A 15210-nucleotide genomic window follows, 5' to 3' on the forward strand; every position below is an offset into this window, starting at 1 on the left:
TCTGTAAATATTATGGTTGTATACTGGTCGCCCATAGTGTTAATGAGACATTTCTGAGTAGCTCAACACATACGCATCTGCAATGACGTGAAACGTATCGTTAGAATGAACTATTTTGAGGTTTACAATGAGGCAGCTGTAACACTTTTGTCTTTTTAAACTGTTGTGTACAAATAAAAGTGTCTTTACAAACATCTGATCTCTTTTAGACTATTTTTTTTATTAATCATTAGATGTTCTTGAATTAGTTAAGAGACCATAACGAGCTCAGCTGTCTTGTTTCCTTGTCCTGATTCGTATCAGACCTGATGAGGAACGAGCAGAGACCCTTCGTTTTCTCCCCCTCTGTTCGAGGAAGCATTTGTTGTTCTAAGGTTGTTTTGTTTCTCACAAGTTGCCACTGAGCTGGCCGTGTTGTGACAGGAGCGTCGAGGAATGCGCTAAAAGGAGTGTGTTTTCATTTGCGGCAACAAAGACAAAACACGACAATTCCCACAACTCAAAATGATCTCAACTATGTGATCTTTTTTTTTTTTTTTTTTTAAATATAACTATCACAAAAACAATAACGGCCACTAGATGGCACTAATCATCAACAAAAACTGCAGCAAAAATGTTTTATTTAAATAAATATTTACATAACAGCTTTGTATAAATCAAATTAGTTTTTCTTACACAAAACATCTCTCTAAAAGCGACAGGTTTAACAAGGTGAAGCAAAAAAATAAGGGATGGATTACAGTGATGCTGTTCATCTGTGTGTCGAGGGGTCGGTCTAAGCCCTCGCGTTGAATCCTGAGCACTGTTTTCAATCGTTAAGGCTGAACACGTTAGATATTCATCCACCGAAATACCACTTAACATGATAGCCTTAGCCATGCTCGTCCTCATTAAAAATCTTGTTATATTATGAATAAATCTACATGATTATTTCATATACATTTCAATTTTGTTACTAAGGTATAAGAGGGTGATTTCCTACACTAAATGAATAAAAAGCCATACAGTATGTTGCTTAAGAGGAACATATGGCAAACAAGAAGAGAAAAATAAATCAATATCTGAAGTCAGAACATTATGCATTCAGGCACAAAAAAGCGAGACAACCTCCGTGAGATTTAAAGACACCACGCGTAGAGTAAAAAGGCTACAAAGGGGTACAGTCTATGGCTCGGCTTTAAAAAAAAAAAAACAACAAAAAAAAACATTACAGGCAAGGTGATCTCAGAAAATCAGAACGTAAAAAGAATGCCCAAACTACAGAGGGAAAACACTTCATCCGGACTGTTGCACAGTCGTGCCCTTTAAACACTAAAACTCAACAGGAGATGTGGCAGAATCGCTGTCGGGGAGATGAACAACATGGCTCTCAGTGTTACTTTACAGAAAGACTCGGAGAAAGAAAAAGAGAAAAAAATAAAACGACAAATGTTAAAATAACTGTTTAACACCATGTGCTAAAAAGCAATGACATGATCTTTGTTCCTACAGCTGCAAAGTCACGCATGTAAACTTAAATTTGAATACAACCAATTGTATATGTTTAACATTATGGAGAAAATACTACCCTATTCAAAATACCATGAAGGGAAAGATTAAAGGGTGAATTCATAGCATTCTTCCAACAACCCCTTTGTTGTTTTTATCCTGAGATTTAAACCAATGAGCGATGTCTCTGAGGAGTAACTTAAAAGTTTGTGTTTAGTTTGATACACTAAAAGGATTCGTGTCAGACACTGAAGATGGCGGTCTCCCCACTGCTCAGCGTCGCAGCTGAAGCCAACGTCACACCTCTCCTGCAGAAGGTCATACTGCTGCGTGAGTTTTGGGTTGGGATGGGCGCGTTCCACTCACAAAGTTGTACACTAAAAACTGAGAGGTTCTAAAATAATGTGTAGCGAAGAGTTTTCCATCAGGAGTGGGGTCTGAGAAAGCAATCTCATCTTTGCTCAGGTAGGAACCGTAGATGAAGTTATTCCTGTGGAAACAAGAGACATTAAGTGTGATTTCTTTGTAATTTAACCCTTCCAAGGTGCTATGAGATAGGCAAGCTGTCTGAGGAACTGAGGGCGTTGCCTCTGGCCTGGGTCATTTTGACCCGAGCCTTAGTCCCTTGCAAGGGTTAAATATTGATCTTTTGTAAAGGGACTGACCTGAGGCATTCGAGCATGCGCGAGGCGATGCCCTGGCGTCTCATCATGCTGACGACCCAGATGCGACTGATGCCACAGATAGCTGGCTCCGCTGTCGTGGAGCAGCACCAAGCTCTCTGACGTTCAAACATCACTTTCTCCCCCTCCGAGCCCTCAGGTATGGGCTCTTCAATCACCCTGTGCCCCTGCGAGCAAAAACAAGGCTCAGTATACTTAATCATACACTCCTCTTGAAGATAAACATAGGCTGACGTGCGTCCTGGCTGCTCCGACGTTACAGCTATGTACCTCTTGTATGTGCTCCGCTATGAGACACCCAGCAACTTTCTTGTCCATGGAGATGAAGAGGAAGGTTTTGGTCTTTGAGGGGCACTTTGTCTCCACCTGCTGGAAGCCGAGGTCATTGTCCACCATCTCCCGGATTTCTTCCACCTGAGGGGAACAGTTACACGAGTCAAGACACAAAACCCTGACGACATGTTCATCATCACTCTAGAGGTAATCACAGGGTTCATACACATTTTAACAAACAAGTTTCCATGACTATACACGACTTCTAAAAAAGACAATGTATGAATGAAATATAGGAATAAAACAATGTTTAGACCTAAACTACCTGTTTAGACTACAAGTAGTTATTTAGGCTTTGTCAAATAACATGACATATCTTTGCTTTGACACTCGGCGTAAGGTGAGTCCTTTAAAGTAGGGCGCCAGTCCAAATGTACACAGATATGGGCACTTGCGTTTGCCACAAGCAAATCTCGTTGCTGTTTGGCTATCTGGAAACATAGCCTCGAAAAGCTGGCTTATGTCTTCACATGACTTGTATGAAAAGTGAGCATTAGCTACCTTTAGCACCCATAAAACTTCTGAAGTTAGCACTTCATTTCTGGTGACAACATTTGAAAGAGTCTCTCTTCGCAGGCAGCCACAGCAGTTTGGTGCTTTGCTCCTTTAGCATGGCTGGTCAATGCTGCCTCCCCCATATTAAGAGATATCAAACGTCTTATTGCATACAACACATTTAGCTTTGCCTTTGTCCTCCGTCTTCTCCAGCCATGATTTATACTTATCTATGTGTGCAGCCAAATATTGCTGAACGAGCACTTTCCTGGCATACCTGTGAGCTGTGAACTTTGAACCGTGTGAACTGTTGGAGAATGTGCTCACTCGATCTGATCTGCATGATGCGCAAGATGCTAGGCACGTAAAGCGTGAGAACGCGCGAGACTTTGATACGAAATATTTATTAATCAATTTTAAATCTACTTTATAGGCTGTTTTTACTAAATGTTATCATTAAGTGAGAAAAATAAATTCCATGACTTTTCCAAAACTTTTGGGGTGAACTTATGTTTCCAAAACTTTTCCAGGCCTTGAAAATGACATTTTCGAATTCCATGACTTTTCCAGGTTTTTTCAAAACGTACGAACCCTGTAATCATTTTTGAAAAGCCTGGATCTTTGTTAACAAACCTTCTTCAACGCATATTTGGGATCATCTGGCAGCACAAGAATGATCTTGCCATCAGGATACTCTGATAGAATCCTCTCTTTTTTCCATCCCTGCGAAAAGAAAAAAAATAACATAAACAAACTCGGATTTTAAATCAATTTCAAATCTAAATTATATTGTTCAGGTGTGGCTTCAACCCAGTAGCCGCCCAGTATGCTTAATGGAAATCCTAAGAAAGGTGTTGAGGTTGTTGTAATTGCAAGATGCGGAAACTTCTTTGAAGCCACTGCGTGTAATATCACACACAAATAATCACAATCCATCATAAAACCTCAAGACTGGTATGACACTGAAATCACACCAAGGAAGACATTTCTCTGCAGATTAGTTACACTGATGTAGTTGTTTATAAAGAAATTGTTGAAAGCTGGCAGAAAAAGGCATCTACAGAAGCAAATTGTAAGTGATTAATGAACTGAAATACTTGGAGAAAAAAAAGAAAAAACCATGACCTAAGTGATTATTATCACTTAAGTACCAGTGGGTCATTGGGGAGTTCTGCTGCGGGAAGAGCTACCGACCCATGGGCCGTGCTAGCGGATTAGAGAGTGAATGCTGAAGACTCTCACAGGAGGTTCCACTCGTTATCATCAGAAAGAGATTTAGTCCCACAGTGCTGTGTGATTTAGGATTTGCTGACCGTTTCCAGATACAAACTGCTCACAGTCCTGCAGCTCTGTGAAAAGTTTGGATCTGGAGGTAGAAATAGACGAATGACACGAGCCGCCGGTCAGATTCAGAACGAAGCGGCAGCAGGAGGTTCTTTCATTCCCCATTTAGCACATATGGGTCTTAATCTAGACTTCTGCAAATCTAATGGTATCTAAAAGGTCTGCTGTGTTACTAAAGTATAAGGAAATAAAAATAAAAAGGTTTTTGGTTCTGAAAGTAGAATTCCTGTTATTTGCAGACCTGCAACTGAAAGTCTTTAAATTTGTTGCACTCTCTCTGGGAACAGGATAAATATACAGGGTCTAATAAAACTCGCCATTTGCAATACAGGACTGTCTCAGAAAATTTGAATATTGTGATTTTCTGTAATGCAATTACAAAATTTAATTACAAATCAACTGAAATATTGCAAGCCTTTTATTTTTGTAATATTGCTGATCATGGCTTACAGCTTAAGAAAACTCAAATATCCTATCTCAAAAAAATTGAATATTCTGGGAATCTTAATCTTGAACTGTAATCCATAATCAGCCATATTAAAATAATAAAAGGCTTGCAATATTTCAGTTGATTTGTAATGAATCCAGAATGTATGACATCTGTTTTTTTTAAATTGCATTACAGAAAATAAAGAACTTTATCACAATATTCAGATTTTATGAGACAGTCCTGTATCTTCATTGCTATATAAAGTATCTCACCACGTACAACAAGCTCAGCAAATATACACTCAACTTTTTATTTAATCCCAAATTGTGACTCCTTTTGGTTTATTTTATCTGATAAGATCTTTTTGACATTTATAACTGAAGCTTGTTTGGATTCAGCATTTCTTTGTCACTTCATCGAGAATGTTGCCAAAATAATATGATGTGGTTGAAATTAAAACACCAAATTTCTACCTGAACATCATCATGTAAAACTAATGATGGGAGCAGTGTGTCCTAAAGGATGTGATAACACCGGAAATTATGAAATTAAAACAATCGTGCTAAGCTACTTCAATGGTGGCGTGACTTCGGAACCACTTTATCAAAATGTGATCAAAACCCAAGCTGCAATTTGTGGACACTTTTCCTGTTAATCGTCCAGATTTCCATCACACTTATCACTGCAATATTCAACATTAACAGGTTTGCTCTAAAACCAGCTAAAGTGAACACCAATAAAGATCTTCACTCAAAATAAATGATCAAAAATGCACCGACTGTGCCGTTTTTCATACTGCAACACAAACAAAGAGACTGAGCAACTTCCTCTCACCACGTATTTGACAGCACTGACGAACTGGGTGTGGAAGAGTAAATGCTGAGCTTCATCCTCCGTGTTGGCAGCAGAGTAGAGCATCCCACACACACTGCAGGACACCGGTCCGAAGTGCTTCTGTCCTGCGTCCTGAAAGACACAAACCTCACATCTTAACATGTGCCTCCTAATGAACGACAGCACACTTCCTCCCAAATGAAGAACAGAAGCAGCAGCCTGCTGCTAGCCAATGTTTTAGTTTCTCATTTTGTGATTATAGATTCAAAATAAGCAGAGAAGAAATTAAGTTCACTCACGATAACAGTCTGAGTGCCATCTTTGTCCGCCTCTTTTAGTCTCTTGACCTCTTTTTGCAGGCAAGCGTCAGAGAGAGGAGTCGCACCATCTTGTTGCTTTGTCACCCTGCTGTGATCCAAACACACATCAGGTTATTACAAAACTGCTGGTACCAATTAAAACATGTCAAAAGACTGAAGAAAAGTTTTTCTTACTCTTTACAGGGCCTTTCTGACGTATTCTCCACAGTTTTGACTGTTTCCGTCTTAATTTCTGTTGAAGAATTACCAGAGCAGACTGTGAGGAAATAGTTAAACATTTCATACATCCAAATAAAAGTAGCAGCAAAATTTTTTTTTAATATATTAAGAAATGATTTAGTAAAGCAGACAAACACTGCTCAATAAATCCTATGTAATAAGAGGACGACATGACAATAAAATAAACAAACCTGCAGGCTTTTCTTCTCCCTGCTCTGTGTCATCAGACAATTTGGTCTCCACAGAGGGAAGGGACGGGGCAGGCGTGGATGAAAGTGGACCCGCTGTATTCTGTGACTAAAACAGAGAAATTCAGTAAAACTAGATTCCAAAAGCTGTTTTTTAAAAACAAATTAAGCAATGATTCATTTCAGTTACCTTGCATGCGTCGTCTCCTTGTGATGGGGGATTTGGGGGAGTCAGAGGCACTGAAGTAACACCGCTCTTAGGAGAACCAGCCTTCGTCCCAGGTTTGGGTTGAACCGCCGGCTGAGCTGCTGCTGGTTCCGACCGTCTCAACTGTGTCTCACCCGCTCCGGCTGTCTTTAACTGGGACGAGGCAGGAGCAGCAGGCGTGGGCTTTCCTGGAGCTGAGACCGTTTTTGTCTGTGTTGCACTCAAGGCAGGTGACTTGGACTGAGCGTTGGCAACGGAAACGGGCTTTGATGAAGCTGTGGCTGCAGCCCTGGGCTGCAGAGTTGCTGGACCAGCATTTCTTGATTGTGCAGGCTTTAACTGAGACTGAGTTGCAACGGTGGACTTTGACTGACCTGGGATCTGTCTGGGAGGAGTGCTCTGAGCTTTGACTCTTGCCTGATTGGCAAGTTGTGATGAAGAGCTTTGGATAGCAGGTTTTAATGGGGCTGTGGGTTTGGACTGAGCAGCAGGATTGGACTGAAGGCTGGGTCGAGCAGGATGTACATGCGAGTGAGGTCTTCTCGGAGGAGCTGGTAATGGATCGTCATCCAGTTCAAAATCATCAAAGGAATATTTGGGCCTGGGTCTGTACGGCTTGTACTCAATTTCCGGCTTTGGTTTTTGAGCCTTAAGTCCATTGGGCATGGGAGGCGGGACTGCTGGGAGGGTCCTCTTGGCTGCGGATCTGGTCACTTTTGGGGCAGGTCCTGGAGCTGCGGCAGCTTTGGAGGCTTGAGCCTTACTCTGTCTCGTAGATCTTCGGTTTTCAACAGCAGAAGGTTCAGCTTTGGCAGTTTCTGCTTTAATAGGTTCACTTTTCGGGATTTCCACTTTAGCGGGTTCGGTTTTGGGGGCTTCTGTTTTACTGGATTCAGCTTTGGCGGTTCCTGTTTTTGAAGGATCGGCTTTAACAGTCTCAACCTTGGGGGCCGGTGCTGCTGCTTGTGCAGGTTTGTTAGTTGTGCTCGGACTTGTGGGGGATATTTGCGATGGACTCGCTGCAGGTGGAGGAGTTGCAGTTCCGGGACTCACTGTAAATAGAGAGCTGGCAGTAAAAGGCGCCTGCCAGTCGATGTCTGAAAACATCTGATTCGCTTGGTCAGACTTCAATTTCTTCATGCGGGCCCACGACATTTTCTCCCTCTGGAGTTCAACCTGCCTAAGTCTTTGATACCGTGTTAACCTCTTCTTCTCATGGACTTTTAATGGCACTGAAATTTGGGAGATGAAGAAGCGCTTCTTTTGAGGCTCTGCAGAAGGCTTGGTTTCTGCTGAATCAGTGCTTGGCGGCTGGGGGGCAGGTGGCTCTGGACTTTGGGCCACTGAAGCAGAGCATCCCTCCGGTCCAGCAGGAGTGGCAACATCAACCGACTCTGCATCTTGTGTGTTAACGGGCGGATGTTCCTTCTCACTTGCTTTAGCCTTGGCTGCAGCAGCAGCTGCTGCTGCCGCCGCCGCCGCCGCCGCCGCCGCCGCCGCAGCAGCAGCAGCAGCCGCCGCCTGCTGCTTTTCTTCCTCTATCCTCTTCAGCAACATGCTGTCTGTGGCAATGTCCTCTGCGATTTCCTGACACAAGGCTAACAGGTTCAGCTGCTGTCTGTTGGCTGTTCTCTTCGATGCTGCAGCCTTTTGCTCAGCCAGAGCTGCAAGACGAGCTTTGGTTCTTGCTTGTGTGTTCATCTCTTGCTTCTTGGGTTTTGCTGCCTCCTGTCCCTTTTTATCTTTTTCAGTCTTTTCTACACTGTCGCCGGGCTTCGTGCTTCCACCAGCGTCCTCTTTAGTTTTCTCAACCTCCTTTTCTTCAGACTGTTCAGAAGGACCTTCAGCAGATTGAGTTTGAGGTTTTGATATTATTGTAATGTCACTGTCTTCTTCGTTATCTTCTGCCACCACGATCTCATGACCAATCTCCATATCCTCCAGAATCTGCACTTCTTGCAGATCTAAATTACTTCCAGTATTCTGATTCAGTACTACATTACAGTCTTCATTTGTATCTTGAGCATCAGAATTTGTCATTTCTGCGTCCACTATAGCAGATGATGGTTGCTGCTCAGACGTTTGGACATCTGGAAGAATGGCTGCCTGCGTCTTCTGGTCTGAAACATCAACCGAACTGGTCATGATAACATCTTTGACTGGTTCGGTTGTTTTACTCAGATGCGTCTGTCCCTCAAGAAACTGTTGGGAGCCATTTAAAGTGCTTTGATTTGTCATTTCGCCCACCAACGCTCCATCTGGACTGCCTACCTCTGAGAGCGAGGCCGACAGACCCGATTCGGCTGCCGCCTGCGTGACGATGTCAAAGTGAATTTCATTATCTGGGACTGGTTCTAAGATCACATAATCTTCAGTTGCACCATCAGTTATCACAGCTTCAGCTGGTGTTGCCACGGTAATGTCTGCAGCCTCCTGAAGTGTAGCATCCTCCTGCACCTGCCCGGTTAACTCTGGTGCCGTGCTGCACTCTTGAATGCCATTACTGTCACTTTTCTCTGTGGCATCTTTGGAGGAGCCATCCGACATGCTGATGTCATCGCTGGAGCTGACTGCTGCGACTTGTTTCACATCCACAGTTGCATTACTCTGCTCCGGCTGTGCGTGTGCAGGACAATGTGGCTCACTGATAGTTCCTACCTCTACTGAAGCAGCTGCTTGGCTGTCTGAGACATTCATTTCAACCTCCTCTGGTTTGGTGTCCCCAGCGTCTTTATGGTCTTCGTTAGCAGGAAAGTGTGATGCATCGTCTTGTAACTGCTGGGTGTCTTTCCTCTGTATGTCTAGAAAAGAAACTCCATCAAGTAGTTCTGTTTTTGTACAAATATCCTCACCATTGTTACTCTCTGGACTACTAATGGGCTCATACACTATCTCTGACTGATTTCCCATCTTAATCGTCTCTTCTGATGCCTGAAGAACATTATCAGTGTTTTCGGGTTGGCCACAGCCAAAAACAATTAGTTCATCGCTTTCATTTCCTTCAATATTACCGACTTTTCTGTCAGCGTTGACCTCATTAATCACTTGCCTCCCCATTTCTTCTTGTAATGCAGAATCTGCCCTTTCTATTGACCCACTTATTACATCGACGTCCGCTTGGACATCCTCAACAGCAGCCGGTGTCTCTCTGTTATCTTTGTTTTCCAAATCAGCAATCGGAAGCACATCTGATGACTCCATAGCGGGTACATTGATTTTTTCTGCCACATGGTTTTGGTGTTCTGCCACAGCTGCTGGACAGAGAGCCTCGTCCGCGGCTCCAGAAGCCTCAATATTAGTCTGAGACTCTTGAATAGATTCAAAATGAACATTGTCCTCATTTGTAATGATTTTACTGAGCTCCTGGCTTCCAACATCAGATTTCTGATCAGAAATGTCTTCTGGTGTTACAGATTTTTGCATGTCCACATCAATGTGATTCTCAGAACCACTGTGACAAGTATTAGAGTGCTTGTTTTGTTCACTCGCAGTAATAAAGGACTCTTTTTCTACTTCAGTGTCTGTGATGCATTCACTGACCTCTTGACCTCTTTGGCTTTGTACTTGTACTGTAGTTGTTGCCATTTCCATTTGCATTTCCACTTCATTTGACCTCTCAGCACTGCGTACACATTCTTCAGCCTTTTCAATTTTGTCACTCTCATTAGTGGGAATCCTTAAACTGCCTTGGACATTTTCAGATACGTCTCTAACAGTATCAGATAATCCCACCGGGTTCTTCTGGTTCTGTGTTTCAGCAGGAAGAGGTGAAACTAAAATCTCTGGCATCAATTCAAACTGATTTTCCATTTTGTTTTGATTTTCTGCCATCACAGAGGGCAAGTCAACATTTTGTTCTTTCACATCTTGGCTCTTTTGGTCTTGAATTTCCATCGCAGGTAGTTTTGAAACCTGCACTGCCATTGAAGTCTGCACATCCATTTCATTTTGGCTTTCTACTCTCAGTATTTCTGCTGAAGGGTCTGCTGGAGAAATCTCTGAACCTGACATGATTGGAACTTCTATTCTGATTTCATTCTCTTGTACGGTCACACATTCAGATTTGACCTCGTCTTCATTCTTCACATTTTGTGAACTCTCAGTTAACAAGTCTTCATGAACCTCCTCTGATTTGTCCTCTGGCGTATTTGCACTCACTTCCAGGTGATTCTGACCTTGTATTTCCAGTTCAGGTGACTTGTTAGAACTGCAGTGTAATGTCTGCATGACCATATCTGGTTTTTGTACCTCTACTGAAAGGACTGGGTTTGAAGCCTCAACTGTCTCTGTTGCATCAATCCCTGTTTCCATCTGACTCTGTGCTTCAGTCACAGACTCCAAGTTCACATTGTTGGCAGACTCAACAGTTTGGTCTTCTTCTGCCTTATGATCATCTATTGATATGTCATTTCTAGGTTCACTGCCCACCAGTTCAGATGACTCGTTAGAACTGCAGTGTAATGTCTGCATGAGCATATCTGGTTTTTGTACCTCTACTGAAAGGACTGGGTTTGAAGCCTCAACTGTCTCTTTTGCATCAATCCCTGTTTCCATCTGACTCTGTGCTTCAGTCACAGACTCCAAGTTCATATTGTTGGCAGACTCAACAGTTTGGTCGTGTTCTGCCTTATGATCATCTGTTGATGTGTCATTTGTAGGTTCACTGCCCGCCTGGCTATGCATTTCCATTACAGGTGCAATGTTACAGGTCTCCTCTGATGTGGCGAGAATCTGTAAATCAGTTCCTATTGGACTCTGAGTATCAGAATCACATTCAGCATCTTCACTACTCTTACAGTTTGTATTCTTTAGATCTTTCTCATTTTCATGATGCATGTCTGTGGTCGGTTCAGGAACGACTTGCTTCACCTGACAGTGCGTTTCCACACTCTGCGTCATGTTATAAACTTCTTCTGATGTGGGTGTAGTGTGAATATCCATATTCATTTCATTACCAGCAGGTGCAGCACATTCAGCATCTTCACTATTCTTACCATTTGCAGTCTCCAGATCTTCATGAGGTGTATCTGTAGTAGGTTTACAGACCACTTGGTTCACTTGACAGTGAGTTTCCACAACCTGCTGCACGTTACAGACCTCCTCTGATGTGGCTGCAGTCAGATCCTCATCTATTTGACTCTCAGCAGAAGCAACACGTTCAGCATCTTCATTGTTATTATAATTTGCAGTCACTGGAATGCTTTGACCTGTGTCAGGTACATCTGCGATGGGTTCACTGACCTGCGTCTCCTGGATTTGGGTTTCCACTTTGTCCACAGGATTAGAACATTCTGACGTGAGAGAGTGAATCTCCGTCTCACTTTGACACTTAGATCCAGTGGCACAATCAACAGTTTCCATGTTTTCACATTTATCAACTGTGTCATCTTTGTGAATCTCAGCAGATACAACTGTGGTAAGTTCACCGACTTGGCTCTCCTGGATTTGTACGTCCACTTTAGCTGGCGGGTTAGAAAGCTCCAATGCTGTGACACAGTTGTTTTCCACTCTCCTTTGACCTTCAGATCCACTGGCACATTCAAGGGTTTCCATGTTTTTATATTTATCAACTGTAACATGATCATGAATCTCAGTAGCTGTGACTGTGGGAGGTTCACTGACCTGCAGAATTTCCTGCTTTTGTACTTCCACTGCAGGTTCTGTATCAGAGATGTCTGATGTTTCTAAAGTCTGTGATTCTGTTTTGTGCTGACTCTCAACTTCACTACAACTTTCAAAGTTCACAGTCTCTTTGTTTTCCATCATTTTACAATTTTCACCTACATGATCCTTGTTAATTATTTTAGACAGGTCTGTGTTAGATCCATGAATATCCTGGCTTTGTGTTTCCACTGTAACATCAGGAGTGAAAGCCTGCATATCCCCTTTGATTAGGCTATTTGGTGCAGCAGCATGATGAATACTCAATTCATTTTGTAAGTCTGTGCTTAGAGAATGTGCTTCAGCTTTAGCCTGTGTTTCTTCGACGTGATCATGGTTTTCTTGACATTTTACATCCACTCCAGGCGTTCGCTGACCCTCTGGAACTGTGAAACTTTCAGGACCAACCTCTCTTTGATTAGTCTCATGACCAGCTTCACAACTAACAGGTGTAGCATCAGTACAACTGTCAGCTGTTACATAGTCAGGACTCAGGTGGACTGCAAACAAAGCTTCAGGGCAAGCAGCAGTCTGAGAAGACTGGACGTCATGTCCTTCTCTGTCACTCACTTTAAGTGTCTCCTCAGACTTTTCAACAGTTTTGTTCACATCATCACATAAGCTGATGACAGATTCCGACACCTGGTCAGTAGAGTTCAATTGCTCTTTGAAAACCACTTGAATGTTTAAGTCTGTTTGAGTCTCTGAAAGACCAACAGCTACTGCTTTTCCATTTTCTTTAATTTGACCCTCTGGATTAATACTTTCCTCCAAAAGCTGTTCTCGAGCAACGTTTGTTTCATTTGACACCTCTTCATCTAGTTTAACCTCCCCATGGTCTGTAAAGACTGCTGCTGTTTCTGATACTTCTTGTTCAACCTCCTCAGTATGACAAATTTTCTTCAGTTCATCTTTTACAGAAACCAACTGGGAGCTCAGATCAGCGTTACATTCTAAACTGCAAGCAGATTCTGTGTTTTCCTCTGCATGTTTAGCACTTGAATTCACCTCCACAGCAACAGTACAGGGAATTTTCTGATTGGACATTAGTGTTTCATTGTCCACATCCCCCTGACTTTTGATATTTTGTGGTTTCTCGTTCCTTGTAATTTCCTTGTACTCAGGTGAGATAGGAATTTCTGCGATGGAAATGTCTACTATTTCGCTAGAAGATGGCTGTGTTTCATCATCTAGCTGCTGGCTCTCTAGGTCCTTTGAGTCTATATGTCTACTTTCTTTAGCAGTAGATTCATATTTGTTGCTTGACTCAGTGCTCCCCGTTTCAGGGACTGGGGTTTGCGTTAACACCTTTTGTGTTGCATCATCTGACACTTGTTGTCCCTCTCTTTCAATTAAAGACTCTTTAGATCCTTTTTTCTCATCTGGCTCACCTGTGCTCTGAAGAGACTGTGAATCTGAAGATCTACCATAATCGTGGTCCATCTGTACAGGGTCCACTGTTGCAGATAGTAAACCTTGGCCTGTCTCCTGTGGATCAAAAGACGATTCGTCGGCCTTGCGCTTGGCTTTCACCTTGTTAGAATATTTTCTGATGCAGCGTGCCTTGTCGTCACCATCCCTCTCCCTGAAGAAGTCAACATTGCTGCCATCGTTACTCAGCTCCTCGTCAGACTCGGTGGACGCCGATCGCTTTAGTGAAGCTTTGGAGTTTGCTCTCAGTGCGGGAGCGTCTCCACAAGAGGCACTTGTGGTTTTCAGGAGCTTGGCTTTTTTGACGGATGGGTCAGAGTTGTCCTCCTCCGTAAGACAACTCTGTTTTGGAAACTTGGCTGGTTTATTTCCCCCGTCAAGTGAAGAAAATAGTTTTTTCTTAGTCCGTGGAGCGACTGTGTTCTCCTCCTCGTCCCCTGCTTGGACGGGCTCTGTATCCGGTGCCGTCTCTCCATCCTCGTCCAACTTCCTCATCTTGGGCTGTGACTCAAGAGGAGATGATCCTCTCTTTGGAGCAGGCATTCTGTGAACATATTTCACAAAGTATGACAACACTACAGAGACAAAACACATGCAACTTGTGCCAACAGTTATTATTTCAACATTTTTTTCCTTATAATGCTTCATGTCCTCATTTGACTCTACCAGATAATAACAGAATTAAATGCCGTCAAATGCATGCTGCATCTGTATGAAAAGTAAATAAATCCCTTGTCTTATAAAAGCATGATTTACAGTCGACAGTAAAATCACCGTGTTTTTTTTGTGTACATGCAACAAGGCTGCTAACGGGGTTAAACTGGGTAAACAACACGTAACACAAAGCGATGCCGACATGTACTCACTTATTCATCCCCAGGTAACCTCAGTGAGTGTCTGCCAGAAGAGTGAGAGAGTTTAAACTGAGTTGAGCAGCCAGAGATGAGGAGTTAGCGGCTAGGCGGCTAAGGCTAGCGGCTGCTAACTCTCAACAAACGCGAGACTCGCTGCTCCAAACTCAGCCCGAACTAGCGCAGGACACGCCGGCCAGAGGCTCCGCGGGCCGGGCCGGACCGCATTAACGGAACACGAAAGGAGAAGCCGGCACACTGGCCGCAGAAACTCACTTTGATGTTTTCTTTTGCAACAACAGCTGTTTTTTTCACCTGAATAAAAAATGAACTGTACTTCCGGAGGACTTCGACGGAAGTGACGTCACAGGGAAAGAAATTAAGGTATTTCCCTCAAGTCTTTTGAGTAGTAATTATTATTAGTTTTATTATACGAGGGATGTTCTGATTTTCCCCCAAAAAAACTATACAAATAGCTTCTACAGCCATGTTTATCCATCAAAAGGAAAATACAAAAATAAAAATAAAACAGTATAACTTTATACCAGATGTATCCTTTTTGAAACCTCTGTACCACCCCATTACTAAACAAAAAAAACTGAAATTAATAATTACCCCATGTATTCATAATACAAGAAAAAAATACTATTTAGCCACTTTTAAAAACAAAATTAAACAAATAGGTTCTACATTGACTGAATAGCCATGTTTATCCATCAAAAGGA

The 15210-nt window shown here is 42.7% G+C and overlaps 1 protein-coding gene across 1 annotated transcript; it reads right to left on the bottom strand.

The window, feature by feature from the left end:
• Window positions 1-608: 608 nt before the first annotated feature.
• LOC133422912 (A-kinase anchor protein 12-like) lies at window positions 609-14791 on the bottom strand. The gene is made up of 10 exons (XM_061712944.1): window positions 14501-14791; window positions 6525-14178; window positions 6338-6443; window positions 6102-6159; window positions 5907-6015; window positions 5608-5739; window positions 3633-3722; window positions 2442-2585; window positions 2154-2338; window positions 609-1978 (listed from the first exon to the last, which is right to left on the bottom strand). Exons 1-10 carry the CDS (start codon window positions 14506-14508, stop codon window positions 1807-1809), a joined length of 8658 nt encoding a protein of 2885 aa, XP_061568928.1. The 5' UTR covers window positions 14509-14791; the 3' UTR covers window positions 609-1806.
• Between the last annotated feature and the right edge of the window lie 419 nt (window positions 14792-15210).

The sequence above is a fragment of the Cololabis saira genome, chromosome 22, assembly GCF_033807715.1.
Source record: "Cololabis saira isolate AMF1-May2022 chromosome 22, fColSai1.1, whole genome shotgun sequence".
Lineage (NCBI taxonomy): Eukaryota > Metazoa > Chordata > Actinopteri > Beloniformes > Belonidae > Cololabis > Cololabis saira.

Bases quoted from the DNA above. Each gene is read 5' to 3' on its own strand.
- LOC133422912 (XM_061712944.1), bottom strand. The intron at 2,339-2,441 runs GTACATAGCTGT...TTTTGCTCGCAG, and splicing joins TAGCGGAGCACATACAAGAG to GGGCACAGGGTGATTGAAGA. The intron at 1,979-2,153 runs GTCAGTCCCTTT...TTGTTTCCACAG, and splicing joins CGCATGCTCGAATGCCTCAG to GAATAACTTCATCTACGGTT.